At 41.4% G+C, this 19,352-nt stretch overlaps 1 protein-coding gene across 2 annotated transcripts in view; it reads left to right on the forward strand.

The window, feature by feature from the left end:
- The window catches only part of ATG7 (autophagy related 7), a 582,165-nt gene that overhangs the window by 113,584 nt on the left and 449,229 nt on the right, over positions 1–19,352 (forward strand). The window contains exon 6 of one of the 2 annotated variants that reach the window (XM_053721092.1): positions 13,770–13,886. The exons of the other annotated variant lie outside the window; for it this stretch is intronic. Within the exon in view, the coding sequence (XP_053577067.1) occupies positions 13,770–13,886 (117 nt within the window). The remainder of the gene's footprint in view (positions 1–13,769; positions 13,887–19,352) is intronic. 2 annotated transcript variants of the gene reach the window in all.

Consider the following 19,352-nt stretch of genomic DNA (forward strand, 5'->3'; position numbering starts at 1 on the left):
ATCCTTTGGGTTGCATTTTCTTGTACCTTGGGCAGTTTTGGATTGTCCTTATACCAGGCAGGTACTGGTCGGACGCCATTCTGCTGTTTCCTGGGTTCATGTCACCCTCGTAGTGCTGATTTAATCCTGTCAGATTCTGAATGTCTTTTGGCCTATTGCTATGGACTCCGGGCTCAGATCCTTTTCGAAGTATGAGGCCTACTGTTTAAATACAACCCCTCTGAATGTAGGGTTGTGAGTGCCGATCTAAGGTTGGCTGTTTCGGGCTACTCGCCTGGGATACGGATCTGTTTTTTGCAGACGTCATCATGGTTCTTTCAGGCCCCGGGGGACTCAGAACCTTAATTTCCATTCCTTTGGAGTTGGGAGATGTGAGTGACCTATGTGATCTGGTGTTCCGAGTGGTGAACGATTTGCGTCTTCACTTGAAGTTCTTCCAGATGCTGACTCTTTAGCCTATTATCGTTTTCTTGCGGTGGCGGATTCTCCTTCCTTCCCGCCTTGGGTGGATCATCTGGTCTGGAAGCACGGCAGGTCCTTCTTCCTCTGCTCAGAGTTGCGTTACTCTTAAGAGGTGGTGTGCAGGGGTTCCCTGCCTTCTGTGGGGAGCTGCGAGGCTTCCAGCTTTTACTCTGTTAAAGAGGTTTTTTTGGAAGATCGATCCTACAAGGATCTCTGGCTGTTGTCTCTTCCATATTATATACTTGGTCTGACCACGGTCTTCGACGTTCGGGTGTTTTCTGCGTCCTCGTTGCAAATCTAGCCTTGGGGCTTAACAGTGAAGAGTCAATGTCGGTTACAGAAGGCCGCCCTTCTGGGGTCAGGTAGTTGACCATTTATCCTCGATGTTCTATTGGGGCTTCGTGGAGGGTGCCTTACGTCTAACTCTTTGGGATGGCAAGTAAGGTCCAGGGTTCTCATTCACCTTCGGGTGTTGGTTGCTACCCTGCCAGTGTGTATAACACACACTTCAAAGAACTCCAGCCACCATGTTAGTTAAAAGACCTTTATTTTCTTATCCTGGGTCCAAACATACAACGTTTCAAGCCAATATGGCTCTTAGTCATATGTGTGTATAACACGTCTTAATGCTTGTTTATGAGATTTTACTTGTGATCCAAATGCACTGAGTGCCGAATTCTTAAACTGTTCAGGAGCTCTTTCCGACTCCTGGGTTTGGGGCTGTTGCTAGATCGCCAAGACTACGGACTTTAGATGGTGCGCTCCTAATCATAGGAGGCAGCCTAGGGTTCCTCAGGAAGTTAGATCTTTTGATCGATTCAGTTTTTCGAGGACCCTGGCCTAGGTCTATGTCTCTCCCTGGATGGGTGCGGATGGTTCGGTCTCACCTTAGGTGTTTGTGGTCCTGTGTGCCTCTCTTAGAAGGGGGTGGGGCTCTGTTTTTCACGGGGGTTGCCAATCTGCGGTGGCTTAGGCACTAGGTCTTTCTGACGGGTCCCTACTGGTCTTCTGGCGCATTTGATGTTCCGGTAGACTCCAGGTGTCTTTCAACTGTGTTTGCGATATGGCCGAGGGGTCTCGCCTCTATGGTAGGGTGGTTTTACATTGCTTTTGTTCCCTTCTCTTCTAGAGCGGGGGATGGGTTCTTCAGGTTCGGAGTAACCTTAGTATCTGTGGCGACCTGTGGGTCCTTATTTTCTTGCGTTTTCAGAATCCTGGAAGGGGAGATGTGGAGTAGTAACTGGTTCCACCGTTCCTGCAGCGGGAGGCTGAGGGTTTGAACCCTGTTGGGGCTCCTGCTAAATGTTGGATTCCGATATATAGATGCTGGGGGTCTGAGAGCCCTCTTCCCTTGGGAAGTGTTCCTCTTTGGGGAAGACAGCACTGTAGGGGGTCTCGTACCCGAGCACATTGTCTATCTTGACTCACGGTAGCATGCAGTTTGTAGTAGCGGTCAGAGGTCTACCCGGGGGTTTTGCTCCTTGTTGACCCTTTTCTCTTCCAGAGGTCTGGGACTCTTGTTTTCTTTCTTTGACTAACCTTTGGGCTGGGACCATTACCTTGGAGGGAAGGTCGGGGATTGGTTAATCTATGTAGTGTTGACCGTTTTCTTCCAGAGTCGGTCTTCCCCCTCGGTGGGAGCACTTTTTATGTCCTCCTCTTTTCTACTGGCGTCTTGTGCTGGGAGGGAACGTTCCTTGGAACGCTATTTGCACTTTGAATGTGTTCTAGCAGGCTTTAAAACGCCTTTCGTGGTTTGGGTTTCACGATGGTTGAGTCAGCTTTCCTACCTGGAAGCTGGTCATTAAGAGTTCCTGTTCAGATGGTTTGGTGTTCTCTTGGAGAGCTCTTTACTAACTGCTGGGATATTTATTCTATTTCTGCTGTCTCTGTTTGCCTAGCCTGCAGGTTTTGATCTGCTACGAGGCAACATGGAACTCCTGTTTTTTCTGGAGTACCTTATGGTATGGTACTGAGTCAGGGAAATGAGGTTGTCCCTCAAATCCTTTTTGGGACGTGTTTCCCTGCGTTTGGATCTCTTTTTTTATTAGGTCCTTGTGTTTCTAGGGAGTTCGTCTCCCTGGGCGCTACTATTGTAAGACAACCATGGGTTATTCTATATTTGTTGAGCCGTGTGGAATGATCCTTTTGGATTTTTTCCTGGGAATCTGTTCTTCCTTTTGGGGGCAGATAGCGGTCCTTGTCTTTCGGCCAGGTACCTTCATGGGAGTTGTGAACCCACGGGGCTTTGCTGGCAGTTTAATTAATGTGCAGTTACCTGGGCTTCGGGTTTTCACCCGTGTTGTCTATTTTTTATAGGGTGTCGAGTAATTTCAGGTTGTGGTGCCTTTCGAAGGGGCCGCCTTTTGTACCCACCCGTTGTTTGCATTCAGTGTCCTCTAGTTTGGGCATTCCCAAAATTAATGAATGCAGCGGTTGACTCTACCCGTTTAAGAAGAAAAACATAAATTATGCTTACCTGATCATTTTCTTTTCTTCTGACAGGAAGAGTCCACAGCTCCCACCCGTGTTTTTATCTATGAGACGGCTGTAATTTTTTGTTCTTCTGGCACCTTTCATGTAATTGGCAAGTGTCCATGAGCTAGTGACGTATGGGATATACAATCCTACCAGGAGGGGCAAAGTTTCCCAAACCTCAAAATGCCTATAAATACACACCTCACCACACCCACAATTCAGTTTTACAAACTTTGCCTCCTATGGAGGTGGTGAAGTAAGTTTGTGTCTAAGATTTCTATGTTGATATGCACTTCTCAGCATTTTGAAGCCCGATTCCTCTCAGAGTACAGTGAATGTCAGAGGGATGTGAAGGGAGTATCACCTATTGAATGCAATGGTTTTCCTCACGGGGGATCTATTTCATAGGTTCTCTATTATCGGTCGTAGAGATTCATCTCCTACCTCCCTTTTCAGATCGACAATATACTCTCATATTCCATTACCTCTACTGATAACTGTTTCAGTACTGGTTTGGCTATCTGCTATATAGTGGATGGGTATCTTTTGGTAAGTATGTTTTCTCTCAGCTATGGTTTGGCGCTTTATGTATTTATATAAAGTTCTAAATATATGTATTGTACTTATATTTGCCATGATTCAGGTTTTCAGTATATTTCCTTTTGCAGACTGTCAGTTTCATATCTGGGAAATACTTTTTTATGAAAAATTTATTTCTTACCTGGGGTATAGTCTCTTTTTCAAATTGACTGTCTTTTAAATTTGCGGGCAGAATTAGGCTCGCGAGGGCATTCTTGGCGCAAGATTTTTTGGCGCGAAGTTTCGTTAGTTGACGCAAATTTGTCATTTCCGACGTCTTAGTTGACGCCGAGTCTTTCACAAGGTTACCGCCAACAAAATATTTCTCTATTTGTTGTGCGTCATACTTGGCGCCAAATATTTTCATTATTTAAGACCCCATTCCTATTTGCCTCTTGCCTTTTTTCTATGTCAGAGGGCTATGCTGTTTGCATTTTTTCCCATTCCTGAAACTGCCATATAAGGAAATTGATAATTTTGCTTTATATGTTGTTTTTTTCTCTTACATTTGCAAGGTGTCTCAATCTGATCCTGTCTCAGAAATCACTATTGGAACCCTGCTGCCTGATAACAGTTCTACCAAAGCTAAGTGCATTTGTTGTAAACTTGTGGAGGTTATACCTCCAGCTGTGTGTTTGTAATAGTTGTCATGATAAGCTTTTACATGCAGAGAATGTATCCATCAGTAGTAGTTCATTACCTGTTGCTGTTCCCTCAACATCTAATGCACAAGATAAACTGTACCTTTAAATTTAAAATAATTTATTTCTGATTCTATTCAGAAGGCTCTGTCTGCAATTCAGCCTTCTAATAAATGTAAAAGGTCTTTTAAAACTTCTCATAAAGTTGATGAAATTTCAAATGACCGGCAACATACTGAATTATCCTTCTCTGATGAGGATCTATCTAATTCAGAAGATCCTGTCTCAGATATTAACACTGACAAATCCTCTTATTTATTTAAAATGGAGTATATTCGTTCTTTGTTAAAAGAAGTGTTGATTACATTAGATATGGAGAAAACTAGTCCTCTTGATATTAAAACTAGTAAACGTTTAAATTCTGTTTGTAAACCTCCTGTGGTTATTCCAGAGGTTTTTCCAGTTCCTGGTGCTATTTCTGATATGATTTCTAAAGAATGGAATAGGCCTGGTACTTCTTTTATTCCTTCTTCAAGGTTTAAAAAATTGTATCCTTTGCCAGCAGTTAGATTGGAGTTTTGGGAAAAGATCCCCAAAGTTGATGGGGCTATCTCTACTCTTGCTAAATGTACTACTATTCCTACGGAAGATAGTACTTCTTTTAAAGATCCTTTAGATAGGAAACTTTAATCTTATCTAAGGAAAGGTTATTTATATTCAGATGTATAGATGTGAATATGAGATAGGCGCTAATTAAAGCTATAAATGTTAAAAATAGGAGATAAGTGAAATTTCAAACATCAAATGTAATTAGGATGAATTTTAGGTGCACTAACCAACTCAATTAATGTTGGAAAAAAATACAAGAAATACTTTCAGAGATGCAATTCTGTTAATATATGGATAATATGGAAAGTTTTTACAGCAGTAGAATAGTTAAACCGCTGCTAGTTTTCCACATGAACGCTATCATACTTTTGGAAAATGTATTTACTTATTTTAGATAGTGATCATATTGGGCTCTTTTAAAATTTATGTAAACTGTACTAATTTTATGAGAATTGTATCTATTTTTATGTAAATTGTATCGATTGTTTGTTATTATAAAAACATTTTATTAATTAATTTTGGTGTAGAACTATTATTATTATGTTTAACCCTTTAAATTAACAATATCAAATTAACTTTTTAATTGTCTTTAGATTGTTTTATAAATCTTATCTAGTGGATCACAGCTGTCTTTTTCCTAAGGGATTCTTAAGTTTTATATAAAAGTAACTTAAGGACTCCAGTTGTATTTGCTCACTTATCCATATAATAACAGAATTGCATCTCTGAAAGTATTTCTTGTATTTTTTCCAACATTAATTGAGTTGGTTAGTGCACCTAAAATTCATCCTAATTACATTTGATATTTGAAATTTCACTTATCTCCTAGTTTTAACATTTATAGCTTTTATTAGCGCCTATCTCATATTCACATCTATATATTTTCTAACTTTTTAACCAGGAGGGGGTTAACTGAGAGAGGCTTAAGTGTTCCTAGTCCTAGCGCTTTTTATATATCTTTTAGTTATTTATATTCAGGTCAGTTTCTTAGGCCTGCAATTTCTTTGGCTGATGTTGCAGCTGCTTCAACTTTTTGGTTGGAAACTTTAGCGCAACAAGTATCGGATCATGATTTGTCTAGCATTGTTAAGTTGATTCAACATGCTAATAGTTTAATTTGTGATGCCATTTTTGATATCATCAAAATTGATGTTAAATCTATGTCTTTAGCTATTTTAGCTAGAAGAGCTTTGTGGCTCAAATCTTGGAATGCTGATATGACTTCTAAGTCCAGATTGCTATCTCTTTCTTTCCAAGGTAATAAATTATTTGGTTCTCAGTTGGATTCAATAACTTCAACTGTCACTGGGGGGAAGGGAATTTTTTTGCCTCAGGATAGAAGACCTAAGGGTAAATCTAAAGCTTCTAAACGTTTTCGTTCCTTTCGACAAAATAAGGAACAGAAACCTAATCCTTCCCCCAAGGAATCTGTTTCCAGTTGGAAGCCTTCTTCAAATTGGAATAAATCCAAGCCATTTAAGAGATCAAAGCCAGCCCCCAAGTCCGCATGAAGATGCGGCCCTCATTCCAGCTCAGCTGGTAGGGGGCAGATTAAAAATTTTCAAAGATGTTTGGATCAATTCGGTCGAAAATCATTGGATTCAGAGTATTGTCTCTCAGGGGTAAAGAATAGGATTCAGAGTAAGACCGCCTGTGAGAAAAAAATTTCTCTCACACATTCCAGCAAACCCAGTAAAGGCTCAGGCTTTCCTGAAGTGTGTTTCAGACCTGGAGTTATCAGGGGTAATCATGTCAGTTCCGTTTCAGGAACAGGGTCTGGGGTTTTATTCAAATCTATTCATTGTCCCAAAGAAAGAAAATTAAATCAGACCAGTTTTGTATCTAAAGATTTTGAATCGATATGTAAGAGTACCAACTTTCAAAATGGTGACTATAAGGACTATTCTGCCTTTTGTTCAGCAAGGGCATTATATGTCCACAATAGACTTACAGGATGCATATCTTCATATTCCGATTCATCCAGATCACTTTCAGTTCCTGAGATTCTCTTTTCTAGACAAGCATTACCAATTTGTTGCTCTTCCTTTTGGCCTAGCGATCTTTTCAAAGGTGGTGCCCTACTCTTTGTATTCAGAGAGCGGGTATTGCAGTGTTTCCTTATTTGGACGATATCTTGGTACTCGCTCAGTCTTTACGTTCTGCAGAATCTCACACGAATCAACTAGTGTTGCTTCTTCGAAGACATGGTTGGAGGATCAATTTACCAAAAAGTTCTTTGATTCCTGAGACAAAGGTAACCTTTTTAGGTTTCCAGATAGATTCAGTGTCCATGACTTTGTCTCTAACAGACAAGAGATGTTTGAAATTGGTTGCAGCATGTTGGAACCTTCAGTCTCAGTCATTCCCTTCAGTAGCTATGTGCATGGAAGTTTTAGGTCTCATGACTGCATCATCGGACACGATCCCCTTTGCTCGTTTTCATATGAGACATCTCCAGCTTTGTATGCTGAACCAATGGTGCAGGGATTATACAAGGATATCACAATTAATATCCTTAAATCCCAATGTTCGACTTTCTCTTACTTGGTGGTTAGATCACCATCGTATAATTCTAGGGGCCTCTTTCATTCGTCCAACCTGGACTGTGATCACAACAGATGCAAGTTTTTCAGGTTGGGGAGCTGTTTGGGGATCTCTGACAGCACAAGGGGTTTGGAAATCTCAAGAGGCGAGATTACCAATGAATATTTTGGAACTCCGTTCAATTCTCAGGGCTCTTCAGTTTTGGCCTCTGTTGAAGAGAGAACCGTTTATTTGTTTTCAGACAGACAATATCACAACCGTGGCATATGTCAATCATCAGGGTGGGACTCACAGTCCTCAAGCTATGAAAGAAGTATCTTGGATACTTGCCTGGGCGGAATCCAGCTCCTGTCTAATTTCTGTGGTTATAGACAATTGAGAAGCGGATTACCTCATTCGTCAGACTTTACATCCGGGAGAATGGTCTCTCCACCCAGATGTGTTTTCTCAAGTTGTTCAGATGTGAGGGCTTCCAGAAATAGATCTGATGGCATCTCATCTAAACAAAAAAACTTCCCAGGTACCTGTCCAGGTCCAGGGATCCTCAAGCGGAAGCGGTGGATGCGTTAACAGTTCCTTGGTGTTACCAACCTGCTTATATTTTCCCACCTCTAGTTCTTCTTCCAAGAGTGATCTCCAAAATCATCATGGAACAATCGTTTGTGTTGCTGGTAGCTCCAGCATGGCCTCACAGGTTTTGGTATGCGGATTTTGTTCGGATGTCCAGTTGCCAACCGTGGCCACTTCCATTAAGGCCAGACCTTCTATTTCAAGGTCCATTTTTCCATCAGGATCTCAAATCATTAAATCTGAAGGTATGGAAATTGAACGCTTAGTGCTTAGTCATAAAGGTTTCTCTGACTCAGTGATTAATACTTTGTTGCAGGCTCGTAAATCTGTTTCTAGAAAGATTTATTATCGAGTTTGGAATACTTACATTTAAAGGTGTTCTTCTCATAAATTCTCTTGGCATTCTTTTAGAATTTCTAGAATTTTACAGTTTATTCAGGATGGTTTGGATAAAGGTTTGTTTGCAAGTTCCTTGAAAGGACAAATCTCTGCTCTCTGTTTTATTTCACAGAAAGATTGCTAAACTTCCTGATATTCATTGTTTTGTGCAGGCTTTGGTTCGTATCAAGTCTGTCATTAAATCAATCTCTCCTCCTTGGAGTCTTAATTTGGTTTTGAAGGTTTTACAGGCTCCTCCGTTTGAGCCTATGCATTCTTTGGACATTAAACTACTTTCTTGGAAAGTGTTGTTTCTTTTGGCCATCTCTTCTGCTAGAAGAGTTTCTGAATTATCTGCTCTCTCTTGTGAATCTACTTTTCTGATTTGATTTTTCATCAGGATAAGGCAGTTTTGCGGATGTCATTTAAAGTCTTACCTAAGGTTGTGAATTCTAACAACACTAATAGAGAAATTTATGTTCCTTGCTTGTGTCCTAATCCTAAGAATTCTTTAGAGAGATCTTTACATTCTTTGGGTGTGGTGAGGGCTCTGAAATATTATGTTGAAGCTACTAAAGATTTCAGGAAGACTTCTAGTCTATTTGTTGTCTTTTCTGGTTCCAGGAAAGGTCAGAAGGCTTCTGCTGTTTCCTTGGCCTCATGGTTAAAACTTTTGATTCATCAAGCCTATTTGGAGTCGGGTCAAGCCCCGCCTCAGAGAATTAGAGCTCATTCTACTAGATTAGTTTCCACTTCCTGGGCTTTTAAGAATGAAGCTTCAGTTGATCAGATTTGCAAAGCTGCTACTTGGTCTTTGCATACATTTACTAAATTCTACCATTTTGATGTATTTGCTTCTTCAGAAGCAGTTTTTGGTAGAAAAGTTCTTCAGGCAGCTGTTTCAGTTTGATTTTTCTGCTTTTGATTTAAGTTTTTTCCTCACATTTATGAGAATTAACTGTTATTTTGGGTTGTGGATTAATTTTTTTAGCGGAAAATCGCTGTTTTTATTTTTATCCCTCCCTCTCTAGTGACTCTTGCGTGGAGTTCCACATCTTGGGTATTGCTATCCCATACGTCAGTAGCTCATGGATTCTTGCCAATTACATGAAAGAAAACATAATTTATGTAAGAACTTACCTGTTAAATTCATTTCTTTCATATTGGCAAGAGTCCATGAGGCCCACCCCCCTTTTTATGGTGGTTATAATTTTTTATAATTTTGTTGATGCTTTTTACTCCTTTCTTTATCACCCCACTTCTTGGCTATTCGTTAAACTGAATTGTGAGTGTGGTGAGGGGTGTATTTATAGGCATTTTGAGGTTTGGGAAACTTTGCCCCTCCTGGTAGGATTGTATATCCCATATGTCACTAGCTCATGGACTCTTGCCAATATGAAAGAAATGAATTTATCAGGTAAGTTCTTACATAAATTATGTTTTTTCACCCTGATATGTCTCCTACTGTTCCTTGTTCCCTTGGCAGAATGACTGGGGGATGAGGGAAGTGGGGGAGGTATTTAAGCCTTTGGCTAGTTGTCTTTGCCTCCTCCTGGTGACCAGGTTCTGTATTTCCCAAAAGTAATGAATGAAGCTGTGGACTCTTCTCGTCAAAAGAAAATAAAATTATCAGGTAAGCATAATTTATGTTTTTAAGATGCCAATGGATCTGTGTTTTTCAAGCCCTAAGCTAAAGGAAAATACTGTTTTTGAGTAAATCATCATAAAACATCTGTGGAACAATTATGCAAGACAGATACTTTATCTTCCTTCCTTTTTATCACTTCAGTGCACTTGCTTAATCACAGGGAGTGTCTTACAGACAGAACTTTGGTAATTTTCTACAAGTCTTGAATATAAGAAAAAAATAGATAACTAAATGCTAATAAATAATTTGACACTTAGTAGCCCAACCAATGATATGCCTTTTTTTCAGTATGATTATTGCATGATTTTCTTAAGGAATCATCGTTGGTGTACCTATTAATTCGTACTGGCTGTTAAAGGGATTTGACTCTGCAATAAGAACATTATTATTATTTATTTATTTATAAAGCGCCAACAGATTCCTCAGCGCTGCCCATGGGTACAAGGATAAAACAGAGAAACAATACAATAAAAGACAACATTTTACAGACAAATACAGGGGGAATTGAGGGCCCTATTCCCGTTGGAACTTACAATCTAGATGAGTAGGAGGATGGGAAACAGGAGGTGGGGACTGCAAAGGTGAGAATGATATTAGGAGAGAGAGGAGGGCAACTGTTAAGTAAGTGAAGTTCATTTGTTAATGAGTCGGGTGATAAGCTTCCCTTAACAAAAAGGTCTTTAGGGAACGTTTAAAGGAGGAGAGGTTAGGGGAAGTCTGACAGCTCGAGGACATGTGTTCCAGAGGGTTGGTGCTGCACAAGAGAAGTCCTGTAGTCTAGCATGAGAGGAGGTGATGGTAGAGAACTCAAGGAGCAGGTCATTGTTGGATCTTAGGGGGCAGGCTGGAGTGTATTTGTTGATGAGTGAGGACAGGTAGGGTGGGGCAGCATTGGTGAGGGCTTTGTAGGTCAGGGGGAGAATTTTGAATTTAACTCTGCTGTGAATGGGGAGCCAGTGAAGGGACTCACAGAGAGGTGCAGCAGAAACCGAGCGTCGAGAGAGGTGGATTAGCCTGGCAGATGCATTTAGGATGGGTTGAAGGGGAGAGAGGTGGGAGAGAGGGAAGCCAGTTAGTAGGTTATTACAGTAGTCAAGTCGGGAAATTACCAGGGAGTGGATTAGCTGTTTAGTAGTTTCAGCGCTCAGAAACGGACACATTTTTGAGATATTGCATAGGTGGTTGTGGCAGGATGAAGAGAGCAATTGGATGTGGGGAATGAAGGACAGATTTGTGTCAAGTGTGACTCCAAGGCAGCGGACTTGGGTTGATGGGGAGATAGTGTTGCTCCATCAGTGATGGAAAAATTAGACACTGGTGTAGAGTTAGAGGGGGGGAATTAGAAGTAGTTCGGTCTAGGTGGTGAGACGCCATCCAGGAGGAAATGCCAGATAAGCAGTCGCTGATGTGAGAATTGACAGAATGAGAGAGTGCAGGGGTGGAGAGGTAGATCTGGGTATCATCAGCATCAAGGTGATAGTTGAAGCCATAGCTGTTGATAAGTTTACCCAGTGAAGAAGTGTAAATAGAGAAGAGTAGAGGACCCAGGACAGAGCCTTGAGGTACTCCAACAGACAGAGGCAATAGAGAGGAGTCGTCACCAGCAAGAGAGACGGAGAAGGATCTGTTAGAGAGATAAGAGTGAATCCAGGAGAGGGCAGTGTCACAGACTAATGCATTAGAGCTTTGTCTTATTGTAGCTTTATGCCCCTTTTAGAAAAACTCCCATAGTTCTCTTGGTAAAAACATAACTCTACAAATCTGGCAAGACTACATTAGTTTTTCAAGGCTAAAACAAATAAAAATAAAGTATGTAAAAAAAAATGTAAATCAGTTAAAATAATCACTATGGGGTTAATTATTTTAAGTAGCTGGCGGCGACGTTGTGGGGGGCAGGTTAGGGGTTAATAAATGTAATACAGGGGTCGGCGGGGTTAGGGGCAGCAGATTAGGGGTACATAAGTATAACGTAGGTGGCGGTCGGCAGATTAGGGGTTAAAATATTTTAATCGAGTGGCGGCGATGTGGGGGGAGCTCGGTTTAGGGGTACATAGGTAGTTTATGGGTGTTAGTGTACTTTAGGGTACAGTAGTTAAGAGCTTTATGAACCGGCGTTAGCCCAGAAAGCTCTTAACTCCTGCTTTTTTCAGGCGGCTGGAGTTTTGTCGTTAGAGCTCTAACGCTCACTTCAGAAACGACTCTAAATACCGGCGTTAGGAAGATCCCATTGAAAAGATAGGATACGCAAATGGCGTAGGGGGATCTGCGGTATGGAAAAGTCGCGGCTGAAAAGTGAGCGTTAGACCCTTTAATCACTGACTCCAAATACCAGCGGGCGGCCAAAACCAGCGTTAGGAGCAAATCTAGAGCTTGTAACTTTTTTAATTTAGAATAGGGTAGGGAATTTTTTATTTTGGGGGGCTTTGTTATTTTATTAGGGGGCTTAGAGTAGGTGTAATTAGTTTAAAATTGTTGTAATATTTTTCTTATGTTTGTAAATATTTTTTTATTTTTTGTAACTTAGTTCTTTTTTATTTTTTGTACTTTAGCTAGTTTATTTAATTGTATTTATTTGTAGGAATTGTGTTTAATTAATTTATTGATAGTGTAGTGTTAGGTTAATTGTAGGTAATTGTAGGTAGTTTATTTAATTAATGTATTGATAGGGTAGTGTTAGGTTTAATTATATCTTAGGTTAGGATTTATTTTACAGGTAAATTTGTTATTATTTTAACTAGGTAACTATTAAATAGTTCTTAACTATTTAATAGCTATTGTACCTGGTTAAAATAATTACAAAGTTGCCTGTAAAATAAATATTAATCCTAAAATAGCTATAATATAATTATAATTTATATTGTAGCTATATTAGGATTTATTTTACAGGTAAGTATTTAGCTTTAAATAGGAATAATTTATTTAATAAGAGTTAATTTATTTCGTTAGATGTAAATTATATTTAAGTTAGGGGGGTGTTAGTGTTAGGGTTAGACTTAGCTTTAGGGGTTAATACATTTATTATAGTAGCGGTGAGCTCCGGTCGTCAGATTAGGGGTTAATAATTGAAGTTAGGTGTCGGCGATGTTAGGGAGGGCAGATTAGGGGTTAATACTATTTATGATAGGGTTAGTGAGGCGGATTAGGGGTTAATAACTTTATTATAGTAGCGCTCAGGTCCGCTCGGCAGATTAGGGGTTAATAAGTGTAGGCAGGTGTCGGCGACGTTGAGGGGGGCAGATTAGGGGTTAATAAATATAATATAGGGGTCGGCGGTGTTAGGGGCAGCAGATTAGGGGTACATAGGGATAATGTAGGTTGCGGCGGTTTACGGAGCGGCAGATTAGGGGTTAAAAAAAATATGCAGGGGTCAGCGATAGCGGGGGCGGCAGAATAGGGGTTAATAAGTGTAAGGTTAGGGGTGTTTAGACTCAGGGTACATGTTAGAGTGTTAGGTGCAGACGTAGGAAGTGTTTCCCCATAGGAAACAATGGGGCTGCGTTAGGAGCTGAACGCTGCTTTTTTGCAGGTGTTAGGTTTTTTTTCAGCTCAAACAGTCCCATTGTTTCCTATGGGAGAATCGTGCACGAGCACGTTTTTGAGGCTGGCCGCGTCCGTAAGCAACTCTGGTATCGAGAGTTGCATTTGCGGTAAAAATGCTCTACGCTCCTTTTTTGGAGCCTAACGCAGCATTTGTTTGAACTCTCGATACCAGAGTTAAATTTATGGTGCGGCCAGAAAAAAACCTGCGGAGCGTTAACAGCCCTTCTACCGCCAAACTCCAAATCTAGGCCTATGTCTGTCTCTCTTGTAGGATAACTGTTTTGATAATATATCGGTAATGAGATTGTTTTATTCTACAGGACTTAAAGAAGTATCGTTTTTACTATTGGTTTTGCTTTCCTGCTTTGTGCCTTGCTGAAGGAATACAGTTAAAAGAGCAACCATTGTCTCTCGGGGAAAGATTCTCTGACAGTCAGGTAATTTACTCTTTCAGTTATACTATGCTAAGTTTAAAGGAACAGTCGAGACAAAATTAATATTTTATAATTTGAATAGAGCATGCAATTTTAAACAACTTTCCAATTTACTTCTGTCATCAAATTTGCTTCATTCTCTTGGTAAGTTTTATTGAAGGGTAGAACTAGGTAGGCTCATAAGAGCTCAGGAGTGTGCACGTGTCTTTAGTACTCTATGGCAGCAGTGTTTTGCAACATTATTTGTAACTTTATTATACAATGTTGCAAAACACTGCTGCCATAGAGTACTAAAAACACATGCACACTCCTGAGCTCTTATGAGCCTACCTAGTTTTAGTCTTCAAAAAAAGATACCAAGAGAACAAAGCAAATTTAATAACACAAGTAAATTGGAAAGTTGTTTAAAATTGTATGCTCTATTCGAATCATGAAAGATTAATTTCTTTCCAATGGCATGGAGAGTTCACAAATCCATTCTAATTACTAGTGGCAATTCAACTCCTGGCCACCAGGAGGAGGCAAAGAACACTCCAGCAGAGCTGTTAAGTATTACTCCTACTTCCCATAAGTCCCCAGTCTTTCTTTGCCTTATACATCGGGAGGGTATGTGAAGATGGTGTCTGAAGATATTTAATCCTTTAATGGGTACTTTTCCCTGCAAGCAAGGATTGGGGCTATGCTGTGTCCATGTAATTATCTTTAGTAAGAGTAATGGTGGTTAAAAGACGGCGAGGTGGTCTTTGCTTAACTTCTAACATCAATGCTACCCCTTTATAGAAAACCAGGGTTGGTTACTCTGTTTTTCTTTGTCAGAAGTTGGTTGTATCTGTCACACCTAAGAAGCTGTTCCTGTCTTACAGCTGCATCTATGGTGAGAAAGTTTCAGCACTATGGGGTTAATACTCAGTGGACTTTCATGGGACAAGTTTACCTCTGATGAGGTGATAATCTAAGGACAGTTTATGTAAGGCACTGTGGCTGCTAGGGGGTTAAAGTAACTTCAGTTTAGTTACTTCTGATGAGGCTGGCTTTGAGAGGTATTAGGAGCAAAGGTCTCTTTTTTTGCCCTATTATGAGAGGCATACGTTAGGGGTATGTTCATTTTTTATTTAATCTTTGGATCCCGTTTATAAGCTGTGTTAAGGTACTGCTTAATTATTCTTTGGCCAGGGCGCAGCGTAGTTCGTGCGCTTCTTCTTGTGGCGCAGTATAAGTTCCTTCCTTTCAGTTGCGGTCATGTGACCATACTCTGCTCTTCCTCATCGGCTTTTATTTCAGCTGGCTTGAAGAGCGGTGCGGATGTAAAAGTTGTTTTAACGATCTTGCATCAGTTGGTCTGCGGATGTCCTCTATCAACTAAGAGTCTAGAGCGGAGCTTGGCAGAATTTATTACTAATCTATGCTAGTGGGTCTCTCTCCGGTCACTGGAGGGCTGAGGTATATTGGTGCTGATAGGATTTATTTCAGCTTTGTTTAAAATATATTAAACCTTTTTTTCATACATTCATTTTTTTATCATTTCCTTATTAGGTTATTGCTTCTTGGTATCAATTCAAATTATGGATCCTGATAATAATTTAGCCTTGTCGTTTGACAAGTGTTTACATTGCTTGGAGGCTCAGATTATTCCTCCTGTGCAGTTTTGCTCCACATGTTTAAACAATATGCTTTTGTTTAAAAATAAGAATTCCCTCTCAGAGCCATCTGTCTTTCAGGATAATGTTGTCCGTGCCATGCCTCAGCTTTTCCCTCAAACATCCCAAGCTTTAGCAGTTTCAGATTCAGTGCTCTGCGGTTCCTCTCGACAAGTTCATGGGGGTGTTTATTTACCAGGAGATTTTGCTGCGCAAATAACTTCTGCAGCTTTGTCAGCCTTACCAGTTGCTGGTAAGAGAAAGAGGACATCTAAAAATATATATAATACCAAGAATTCTGACATTGCTAAGACTGCATTAATCAGCCTCTCTCAATTATCTGAGGAGGATCATTCATCAGTGGCTTCTGAGGGCGAGATCTCTTATTCTGATACTGCGGTTACTAGTACAGCAGATCCATAGGAGTTTAATTTTAGATTTAAGCTGGAGCACCTCCGTTTACTCTTGAAGGAGCTTCATTGGAGGACTCTGACTCTACTGTCGCTGAGACTCCTAAAAGGTCTTACAAACATAACAGAGTATTTGATGTCATGTATAAATCTGTAGAGGTATTTCAAGTTCCAGATCGTATGTCGGACATTATAGCTCAGGAATGGGAGAAACCGGGGATCCCTTTTTCTCCTACCCCTGTTTTTAAGAAGATATTTCCTGTTGCTGACTCTGCGTGACTTGAGGCGCACCATGCCTAATATAGAGGGTGCTATATCCGCTCTATCCAAGAGAACAACTATCCCCCATGAGGATAGTTCCTTTTTCAAGGACCCTATGTACACTGCTCAAAAAAATAAAGGGAACACTAAAATAACACATCCTAGATCTGAATGAATAAAATATTCTAATTAAATACTTTGTTCTTTACATAGTTGAATGTGCTGACAACAAAATCACACAAAAATTAAAAAATGGAAATCAAAATTTTCAACCCATGGAGGTCTGGATTTGGAGTCACACTCAAAATTAAAGTGGAAAAACACACTACAGGCAGATCCAACTTTGATGTAATGTCCTTAAAACAAGTCAAAATGAGGCTCAGTAGTGTGTGTGGCCTCCACGTTCCTGTATGACCTCCCTACAACGCCTGTGCATGCTCCTGATGAGGTGGCGGATGGTCTCCTGAGGGATCTCCTCCCAGACCGGACTAAAGCATCCACCAACTCCTGGACAGTCTGTGGTGCAAAGTGAAGTTGGTGGATGGAGCGAGACATGATGTCCCAGATGTGCTCAATTGGATTCAGGTCTGGGGAACGGGAGGGCCAGTCCATAGCATCAATGCCTTCATCTTGCAGGAACTGCTGACATACTCCAGCCACATGAGGTCTAGCATTGTCTTGCATTAGGAGGAACCCAGGGCCAACCGCACCAGCATATGGTCTCACAAGGGGTCTGAGGATCTCATCTTGATACCTAATGGCAGTCAGGCTACCTCTGGCGAGCACATGGAGGGCTGTTCGGCCCCTCAAAGAAATGCCACCCCACACCATTACTGACCCACTGCCAAACTGGCCATGCTGGAGGATGTTGCAGGCAGCAGAACGTTCTCCACGGCGTCTCCAGACTGTCACGTCTGTCAAATGTGCTCAGTGTGCCCCTGCTTTCATCTGTGAAGAGCACAGGGCGCCAGTGGCGAATTTGCCAATCTTGGTGTTCTCTGGCAAATGTCAAACGTCCTGCACGGTGTTGGACTGTAAGCACAATTCCCACCTGTTGACGTTGGGTCCTCATACCACCCTCATGGAGTCTGTTTCTGACCGTTTGAGCAGACACATGCACATTTGTGGCCTGCTGGAGGTCATTTTGCAGGGCTCTGGCAGTGCTCCTCCTGTTCCTCCTTGCACAAAGGTGGAGGTAGCGGTCCTGCTGCTGGGTTGTTGCCCTCCTACGGCCTCCTCCACGTCTCCTGATGTACTGGCCTGTCTCCTGGTAGCGCCTCCATGCTCTGGACACTACGCTGACAGACACAGCAATCCTTCTTGCCACAGCTCGCACTGATGTGCCATCCTGGATGAGCTGCACTACCTGAGCCACTTGTGTGGGTTGTAGACTCCGTCTCATGCTACCACTAGAGTGCAAGCACCACCAGCATTCAAAAGTGACCATAACATCAGCCAGAAAGCATAGGAACTGAGAAGTGGTCTGTGGTCACCACCTGCAGAACCACTCCTTTATTGGGGGTGTCTTGCTAATTGCCTATAATTTCCACCTGTTGTCTATCCCATTTGCACAACAGCATGTGAAATTGATTGTCACTCAGTGTTGCTTCCTAAGTGGACAGTTTGATTTCACAGAAGTGTGATTGACTTGGAGATACATTGTGTTGTTTAAGTGTTCCCTTTATTTTTTTGAGCAGTGTATAAGAAGCTGGAAGCTTACTTAAGAAAGATGTATATTAATCAGGGTTTACAATGGCAACCAGTTGCAAGTATTGCTACCGTTGCGGGTGCAGCCTCTTATTGATGCGACTCCTTGTCCAACCTAATTTCAGAGGAGACTACCATAGAGGAGATCCAGGATAGGATCAAGGTTCTGAAGCTGGCTAATACTTTTATCTGTGATGCCAGCATGCAAGTAGGATGGGAGCCAAGATTTCTAGGGTTGCGGTTCTCGCTCGCAGAGCTCTGTGGCTAAAATCTTATGTCTTTACCTTTTAAGGGCAAGACTTTATTTGGCCCTGGTCTGGCCGAGATCATTTCTGAAGTTACTGGTGAAAAGGGATCTTTACTACCTCAAGACAAGAAAGCTAGACCTAAGGGTCACCAGAATTGTAATTGTTGTTCCTTTCGCAACTTCAAAAGACAATAGTCTTCCTCCTCTTCTTCTAAGCCAGAGCAATCGAGGACTTTATGGAGGTCCAGTCAACCTTGGAATAAGGGGAAACAAGCCAAGAAACTTTCCTCTGTGTCTAAGTCAGCATGAAGGGGCCGTCCCCGATCCAGCCTTGGATCAAGTAGGGGGCAGGCTTTTCTTCTTTCGGCAGGCTTGGATCCGCAATGTCCCAGATCCTTGGGCTGTGGAAGTTAGTATCCCAGGGATACAGGATAGGGTTCAAGTCTTGTCCCCCCCAGGGGCAGACTTATCCTGTCAAAGTGATCTGCAAACCAGATAAAGAGAGAGGCCTTCTTAAACTGCGTAAAGGACCTATCTTCTCTGGGAGTGATTGCCCCAGTTCCTGTGGTGGAACAAGGTCAAGGATTCTATTCAAACCTTTTTGTGGTTCCCAAAAAGGAGGGAACTTTCTGACCCAAATTGAACCTCAGGTGTCTCAACAAATTTCTCAAGGTTCCATCCTTCAAAATGGAGACTATACATTCCATTCTACCCTTGGTTAAGGAGGGTCAGTTTATGACTACCATAGACCTGAAGAACGCGTATCTTCATGTTCCTATTAACAGGGAACATCATCAATTTCTGTGGTTTGCCTTTCTAGACAAACACTTCCAATTTGTTGCCCTTCCCTTCGGCCTTGCCACGGCTCCTTGGATCTTTACAATGGTCCTAGGGGCCCTTTTGGCGGTGGTCAGATCTCAGAGGATTGTGGTGGCACCATACCTGGACGACATCTTGGTTCAGGCGCCATCTTTTCTTTTAGCAAAATCTCATACAGATTGTCTGTTATCTATTCTTAGTTCCCACGGGTGGAAAGTAAATCTGGAAAAGTGTTCTCTGGTGCCAGACACCAGGATATGCTTTTTGGGAACGATCATAGACTCTCTGTCCATGAAGATTTTTCTGATGGATGTCAGAAAATCCAAAATCTTTGCTTCTTGTCACTATTCGTCCTTCAGTGGCTCAGTGTATGGGAGTAATTGGTCTA

This window comes from Bombina bombina, chromosome 7 (assembly GCF_027579735.1).
Source record: "Bombina bombina isolate aBomBom1 chromosome 7, aBomBom1.pri, whole genome shotgun sequence".
NCBI classification, from domain to species: domain Eukaryota; kingdom Metazoa; phylum Chordata; class Amphibia; order Anura; family Bombinatoridae; genus Bombina; species Bombina bombina.